An 8850-nucleotide genomic window follows, 5' to 3' on the forward strand; every position below is an offset into this window, starting at 1 on the left:
GAAAATACTCAGAACAGAGACTTCCAATAATTTTTTTTTCTCAATTCAAAACACAAAAGAAAGAAGCTTCACTGCTTTAAAGATGAAAATATCTCAACTGTTTTTTATGAATGACTTTTCCCTCACGTTCAAGAAAAATAATCAAATGATTAAGGAAAAAGACAGTTTCGTTTTTTATTGACAAACAAAATCCATATTCAAAAAAGATAAAAAATATGAGTTTTCTCGCAATCAAAAGCTAAATAATGTGGTTGTTCCGTTTCGAAATTATTCTTTCGTTCGAGTTTTGATCAAAATTTTTTCTCAATGGAAACACGTATTTTTGTTTTTCTCTGAAGACTATTTTGAAATTCGTGTTCGTGGGATTTCAGCACTTTTTCCCATTAATCCCATTGAGAAATAAATTTTTTTTTTGATCAAAACTCGAACGAAAGAATGTTTCAAAAAGGAACTGCCAAATATCTTTGAACTACCAACTTACTGGCTCAAGCAATTTTCGATCGGGTTGAGTGAGACCTGATATTTTTCCAAACGAAACAACTGAACACTTTGAATCTCTTCCGAACAGATGAAACTACAAATGATTTTCGATATAATAACCAAATGATTGTCTAACAAAATTTCTCATTGAAAAAACAAACCCCAAAAACGGTTTCCTTCGGAACATTACATAAATACAGTTTCTGAAGACTTCCATTAACATAAAAATGTGCCTGCGATACTTTTTCACTGCGGTTGAAGGGGATATCGACTTCAATAGTGATAATGTCTCCTGCATCGAATATTTTCATTCCAGGTGTAATATGACCTCGATGTGCAATGCATCCACTGCAAAGAAAAATTTGAGAAATTATAATATTTTAGCAAATTTGAAGTTGGGAAAAGCAAAACAAAAATAACGTTAATTGAAATTTTTTGAAGAAAAAAAGTGTAAAAAATTTGATCGACGTAATAATAATCAAAGTTTGTGCGTACCTGCTTTGATATCCAAATGAATTATTATCCTCGCCAAGCCGAAAACGTTTTTCGAGCAGAGAACTCCTTCTCATTAATCCAAAGCCAACAATAATTTGTGGTTTCATATCAAAACGTACAGAACTTGCAAAAGAATGAATCCCAAGAAGACAGATTATATTCCATAACGATTATAATAATATTAGAATTAAAATAAACAAACAAAATATTTATGAAACAGAAAAGAGAAAAGGCGTATTCATACCACTTCCAGCAGCCCTAAATCAGAGTATCATTCAGAATGGAAATAATGTATTGCATGTCATAGTTGTTTGAATAAATATCATGAAAATGTTTTGCCGCATAAAAATAAAATTACCGAAAAAAAGAAATTAATAAATGAAAGCTTCAATCAAAATTTGGAAATGAATTGTTTTCTTTTTTTCACACCGCTTTTAATGGAACATCAATGATAGTCAAAACGTTCTTGTCAGATGACAAGCAAGTTACTCTGTTTTCATCCAAAAGAGTCAAAGATGAACAATTTGGATGAGACATTAACTTGAATTCTGAAGATAACAAATTTTGTTGATTCTCTTCGCTATCTTTTGATTCTGATAACTCTTCAATTTTCTCTTCGTTTCTCAAAAAGTTAACTGATGAAGAAGATGATGAAGGAGAAAAGGTCGGAGTAGAAACTGATTGAGATGATGGGCGATAAATAAACTGGGAGGAATCCTTTTTAATTTTTATGGATTGTTTTTTCTGTTTTGCATGTTTCTTTTGCACATTTTCAGGAATTGTGCTTGAAGATGATGAGTCAGAAGAATTTGCTGTGTTTGAGTTCTTTTTTATTGAATGTCTGAAAGATTCTGATGGTGGAGGTGGTGGAGGAGACAAAGAAGCAGAAGAAAAAGATGGATCTGGTGAAGAAGAAGAAGAGGAAGAGGAAGAAGAGGAAGAGGAAGAAGAAGATGAGGAAGAAGAAGATGAGGAAGAAGAAGATGAGGAAGAAGAAGATGAGGAAGAAAAAGATGAGGAAGATGAGGAAGAAGAGGAAGATGATGATGATGATGATGATGATGAAGAGGAAGAAGATGAAGTTGATGAAGCAGCAGAAGAAGGCCATGAAAATGGCTGCTTGGTTGCAGAGTCATCACAAAATGACGGCGAAGCCCATTCAACATCAACTGAACTTGAAGAGTCTTCCCATGAAGAAGAAGAGGAAGAGGAAGAGGAGGAAGAAGAAGGCCATGAATAAGGCTGATGGGAAGCGGAGTTATCGCGAAATGAAGGCGATGCCCATTCAACTTCAACTGTCGAAGTTTCTTTTGGTTTCTGTTTGGATATCGATTGCTTCTGATTTTTTTCATTCTGAGAGGATTTGCTGGACTTCTTGCTTTTTGGCAGATTGGACTTATCACAAGGAGAAGCTGATGCGTCTTTAGCAGACAAATATCGCATTGTAGTTAATGTCGACGATGATGATGATGAAGACGATGACGATAATGACAATGATATTGGTGAATGTGAAGTCGGCAGAGATAGCAAAGAAGAGGAAGGATTTTCTATGCTCTTTGAGTCATCAGGTTGAGAAGCATTGTTTGATATTGTTTTCGCAGTTGTTGAACTGGTGGATTGTTTTGGTTTTTTCGAATCTTTCGAATCTTTCACTCCTTTTGATCCTTTTGATCCTTTTGGTTCTTTTTCTGCTTTTGAAACTTTTGATTCCTTTGACTCTTTTGATTCTTTTAACCCTTTCTCAGCCTTTACTACTTTTGTATCACTTGATCCTTTAGAATCTTTCAACTCTTTTTGTTCTTTTTCTGCTTTTTCTGCTTTTGATCCTTTCGAATCGTCAGATTCTTTTGGCTCTTTCGGCTCTTTTGCAGCAGATGCCGATGTTTTGGGTGAATTGTCTGATTTTTTGTTTGTTTGTTTGTCAGACTGAACATGTGACAAAGGAGAAGGCACAGTCAATCTGTTTAAAGCAGATGAAGAAGCAGACTGTGGAGAGGACGATGAAATTGTACTTGCAACTGTTTTCTTTGAAGTTTTAGTGGCTAAAGCATTTGAAAAAGTTGTTGAAAAAGATGAAGCAGATGAAGAAGGCCATGAAAATGGCTGCTTGGTTGCAGAGTCATCACAAAATGACGGAGAAGCCCATTCAACATCAACTGAACTTGAAGAGTCTTCCCATGAAGAAGAAGAAGAAGAAGGCCATGAATAAGGATGATGGGAAGCGGAGTTATCGCGAAATGAAGGCGATGCCCATTCAACTTCAACTGTCGAAGTTTCTTTTGGTTTCTGTTTGGTTGCTGTCTGTTTTTGCGCTTTTTCATTTTTTGAATCCTTTTTTGGCTTCTCTTTCAACTTTTGGTTTTCTCTTTTGTTGAGAGATTTCGAAGATAAGCTCTTGTCAGTTGAGGTTGAGGAGGATGCAGCTGACGTCGATTCAGCTGTTTTATTCTGAGCAGAAGCTGAAGACGAGGAAGAAGCTGAAGATGGAGATAAAGATTGAGTTGCAGTCATTGCAGCTGATTTCGATTCTGATTGATTTGTTGAAGATGTTGGTATTTGACTATCTTTGCTCTCATCTTCTTCTGTCTTTTCACTTATTTTTGCCTTTTCTCTTGTCTGTTTTGCAGATGATTCATCATCGCTTGCAAGAGACAATTTTTCTGTTGATTTTTTGGGCGAAGATGACAAGTCTCCAGGTTGCTGTTTCTTGGACTTTTTTGGCTGGTTTGTCATCTTTTTAACGGAAGCACTCGAATTATTCATTGAAGATTTTTCCTGATTGGGCAGTTGCTTGTTCCGTGAATGCGATGCAGTTGTTGCAGAGGCAGAAAGCAGAGAAGAAGCAGATGCTGACGCTATTCCCATTTCATTGGATCGAGCTAATTTCAGCATGCCACTCGAACCATTAGAACCTTTGAGCATGCATTCTTCAAGTAATATTTCCAGTTCTTTGTTTCTTTCTCTGATGGAATCGTAAAGCTCTTCATACTCTTCAATCAATTCGTAAGCATATTTCAGTTTATTCTCCAACCTTTCTTGCTCAGCAAGTCTCTCACGCAATTCGTTGTTGATCTGTCGGAGTTTGAATGCTTCTCTGTCTGCTTTGTTCTTCCGCATCAGCAGAACCTCAACAACATTTTTAATTTCACAAACATCACGAAGTGTTTCGTTTAAGAGGTCGTCACATTTTTCTTCTTTCTGATCTTTTCCCTCTGTTGTTTCTCCGTTTTCTTCCTCACTTTTTGAGCTTTTTTCTGCAAAATCCTGAGCACAATTAAATCCTTCAGTTTTCAATTTTCTTCCTGTTGCCAATCTCTCCGTCACACAAGGAAAAGCAAGAATATCGACTAAATCTGTTGAATCACCTGAAGAAGAGGAAAGAAGCATTTTGACAATTGTGATGATGCTTTTGTCAACAGACGGCGGGAATGCTTTCTCCAAAGATGCTTCGGTTATCTCTTCAAAAGATATGCCCAATTCTTGTGGTGATGAAGAATTCAATGAACACAGCTCAAACAAGACTTTTCCCAGCTGCCTAAGATCGGTCTCATGAGCCAACAATGAAACGGAAGATTCTGAAGATGAAGAGGCAGATGAAAAATTAGAAAGTTCTTCTGATGCCTCATTCGAATAAAAGCACAAAATTGATCCAAAATCAAAATCTGAATTAGTTATTGATTTCTTGATTTGGAATTCGCCTTTTTCATAATTTGGTCAAAGAAAATGCGAATGAAACAACAGGGAAAACCAGATAAAATGAAGTCAATATTTACTGGTTGCACACCTAGTTTAACGTGCCCGTCAGGCATCATCACAATATTCTTCAAATTTATGTTTTGGTGTTTTAAATCTGCCTTAAAATATTCAAAAAGTGCAAGTATGAGATCAGTTATAATTATCCAAAGCTCCTAAGCAAGGGAAATTACAAAAATAAGTCATTGAACATCAAATTGAAAATTTGTAATGACTTTCAAAGCTCCAACCTCGTTTGTGTAAAAACGCTTTTCTTTTTTTCTCTGTTTCATATCGTTGTAAAGGCAAGCTCCGTTGCAGTATTCCATGGCAATGTACAATTCATCGTCATTAACAAAAAATGAATCATATATTTTTAAAATGTGTGGGCTTCGAATTCGCTTGGCTTCGGAAAGTTTCCTTCTAACAAGTGTATTTTGGAAAAAGAGCACATTTTCCATATAAAAATGCTTTAGAATTCGCATTTTCTGGTTCTTTATTTTTAAAGCTTCATAGACAGCACATTCTTCAGAGGAACATAAAAACTTGATATTTGTGTCTAAAGGGATAAAAAAATTTCAACACATTTCACTCAAAATTCTGGATTATTAAATATTAACAAAATACACACATCCATTTATTTCCATTTTCGATATTTGTTGTTTATCCTTTAATAAAAAATTAACATAGTGATCTAATATGTTATTTTTTTATTAAGTGCTCGATTTTCAAGTTTTAACTCATCTCATTTTATGAATCATTTTTGTGATTTTACGAATAGTAATGTGTGTGTGATTCAAATGAATGTTAAAAAGAATAGAAATAATTGTCAAGTTCGTTTGAAATTTGAATTTTGTTTCTGTGAACAAAAATATTCTTTAAAAACTATTTCCAAATTATTATTAAAGATTTCAAAAATAAAATATCATGTAATTTCCGATTTACGCTCGCATTCTTTCTATATTTATTAACAGAAAAAGTCAGTGAAAAGAAAAAATTTTACGAAAAATACAAAAAAAATATTTCATTATTTTGAAAAATTTCCAAAGAAAATTTTGAACTTCAAAAACTTGTCAAAATAAAGTATAATAATCGTATTTTAAATGCTTGTTAAGTTGAAATATTGCCCTCACATTTTATAATGTTTTTTTTTTTTTTTTTTTTTTTTTTTTTTTTTTTTTTTTTTTTTTTTGTGAAAATTTGTTTGAAAAGTCTTTGATAAAATATTTGATCATGGAAATTTGAATCAAAATATGTTTGCCAATGGTTAATTTGCTGCCCATAATTTTTTGAAAAACAAAATTATTTATGGACAGGGTGATTCTATTTAATTTCATAATTTTTCTGTCAGAAATTTCGAATCAACAACTTGTCTCAAATTCCGAGAAATTTCTTGAATCTTTTTATGAAAGTCAGAAATTTTTTTCTCTGTATTTCGATGACAACATGCTTTTGACAGACAATAATTTAAAAGCATTTGTCTCTTCTTTTCAAAATTCTTTTGCAAATAACTGTGAATTAGTAAATAACACAAACCCCGAATACTTATATGATTTCAAAAATAATCACCCAACCATTTTTTTGTAAGTCGAAAATGTTGAAATAACAGTTTTTTCTGAATTTCTCATTTATTGATCAGTTTTAATAGACAACTCTTCAAATTATTCCATGGAATAAATAAAAACATGTCATCGTTGTTCCCTTGAATTAGTGTGTGCAGAAGAGAAATGGAGAGTGTGCATTGAAAAAATAGATAATAAAATGAGATGTTCAGTTAAAACAGAAAATATACACATTACGTTTTTCAAAAAGAAAAATGCATTAATGAAAATTTTTTTCGATAGTCATTTATGTATTATTTTCATTTTTTCCTGAAAATTGAACAAAATGAACTTATCAAAAAAATAAAAGCATGACAAATTATAAAAAAAAATCAAACAAACCAACCATATTTATAAATCAAAATGAAATTTGTTTTGTTGTTGTCATTAAAATTTAAATATTTTTTGAAATTTCTTTTTTGTATCTGTTTCAAATTCGGAATTTTTGCATTGATTCAATATCGCAATTTTGAAAATAAGTTAATTGTCAAAATCTGTGTCTCTTGTGACATATCACATTTAAAGAATTTGAACAAATGACCTTGAAACTGATAATTTCGATCAGGAAAAAAGTTGATAATTGAACCGTTCTTAATAAAAATTATTTTTTGTTACAAAAATCATTTTGTTTTGATAAAACAATAATAAAATCAAAAGTCTTTGGAAATAAATTTAAATCTTCCAAATTTATTGACATTTCAGCAATGACGCTTTCAAAAAATGGTTTCGTTTTGATTCGAACACAATAACTTTTCCTTATCATTTAAAAATTTTGGAAATTTTTCTTTGGAGTACTCGTTTTTATTTATAATTTTTAAAAAAATTTTTTATATTGTTCTCATTATCGTTCCACAATTATTCTTTTGAATTCAAATAAATGAATAAAAATTAAATGACATACTAATTTTCGCGGAGAAAAATCTATCTACAACACCTCTTTATTAAGGGAGTGAGCTCTGCATTATGGGCTCAGCCGGTCACAAAAGTGATGTGTTCAAATGGATGAAGTGTTAAAATAACATTACAATAAATATATTCTGTGCCTAATGGCATACTGAGGCGTTGCAGGGATTGGCAATTGTCTTTGGCTCGGCTTGGGACGTAGTTTTGGCATTTTGTAAACGGCGCTCGATTTAGGCATCGGCAACAGCACACGGCTATCCGCATAGGCTCTTTGTATTGGCTAGCTGTTCACGTTCTTGGTATTCCTTTGGTGTGGCTTTATCTTTGGCTTGTTCTGTTGATTTCATCAATGATATCTGTGTTATTTTGACTCAATTAATTTCATTGTATTTCTTTCTCCTTGAATATCTCTTCCATTATTCCAGGTTGTGAATTATTATTTAAAGGTCTTGGCTTGGGAAAATTACTGGAATGATTGGACCACGTCCGTTCGGTGGAACATAATTTATTTAAAACACGAAGTGTGAAGCGGAGGGAGGAGCTATGCTCTGGGAGGGAAAAGAGGTGTTGTAGATAGATTTTTCTCCGCGAATTAAAGTACAAAGTACCTTAATTCTAGAGAAAAACCGTTATCTACAACACCTCTTTATTAAGGGAGTGTTCATAGTTGGGCAAATCTTTGCATTTACATATTTCAGTGCGTATATCAGTCCTATCTGTCTCTGGTTCTCCTCTGGTAATTTCTGGTTCATTCCTCTTTGCAGTATTATTGTCCTCTGGCTCTTCAACACTCGTTGGAAATATTATCGCTTGATTAGGCTGTGTCGCTGGAAAAGTTTGCTGCGATGGAAGATCTGGGGAAGGCGCTTGTGTAGAAAAAGGTTCGGCTGTTGAATCCGCGTGATTAAGTGGTTGAAGCGGAGGAAGACCAAACATTATGGTTGTTGTTTGCTGAGTGGCACAGAAGGGAATGCCCTCTATCTGTTTTGAAATGCAGCTCTTCTCAACAACTGTGCTTTCATCTTGTTGGGAGCTATCTTCCTCTGAGGCAAGGAGTGCGCGGGCCATCCGGTTTGCCAGGTTCGCTTTGTAGTATGATCTGGACGGAGTGTGAGCAGTTGTTGATAGGCGTGCGTGTTTGGCGATGCACACCTCCGGGACACCACTTGATGCTAGCTTGGATATCGATGCGTGCTTAATCGTATATGGTCTGTATTCGTCAGGAACTCCTGCTTTCCGCAAACCTATTCTAGCAAGCGTTCTTATCCCCTTTGCAGTTAACGGTGTATGGTGCGTTGTATTAAGAAGGAACGTATCTCTATTTTCATACGTTGCTTTGACTCTCTCCCAAAGGGTGTGAATAGCTCTTGCAGGACATATTCGTTTGTGAACCTCCTCCAGGCATGGAACAGTAATGTATTCCCTGGATCTGGAAGTCTTAAGTCTTGTGGATAGATAAATCGCATCACTTTCGAATATTGAGTTAGCCATTGATATCTGCTCAAGCTCATGGAATCGACATGAAGTGAACAGCATAACAAGCAAACTGCACTTCACAGTCAGGTCAAAAAAAGAAAGATACTCGTTCAGCCCGTAGTTCTCGTAATATGACAGCACGATGTCGGGGCTCCACATCTTT

General features: G+C 34.2%; 1 protein-coding gene across 1 annotated transcript; it reads right to left on the minus strand.

The window, feature by feature from the left end:
* Positions 1-469: 469 nt before the first annotated feature.
* MONOS_14094 (uncharacterized protein) lies at positions 470-5036 on the minus strand (the record flags this gene model as incomplete). Its single annotated transcript, XM_067866866.1, has 7 exons — positions 470-574; positions 642-828; positions 976-1098; positions 1220-1233; positions 1405-4673; positions 4760-4883; positions 4959-5036. The coding sequence occupies 7 exons, from the start codon at positions 5034-5036 to the stop codon at positions 470-472; spliced, it is 3900 nt and encodes a 1299-aa protein (XP_067730251.1).
* Between the last annotated feature and the right edge of the window lie 3814 nt (positions 5037-8850).

Source organism: Monocercomonoides exilis, assembly GCF_001643675.1.
Source record: "Monocercomonoides exilis strain PA203 chromosome Unknown scaffold14-1859848, whole genome shotgun sequence".
Taxonomy (NCBI): Eukaryota; Preaxostyla; order Oxymonadida; family Polymastigidae; genus Monocercomonoides; species Monocercomonoides exilis.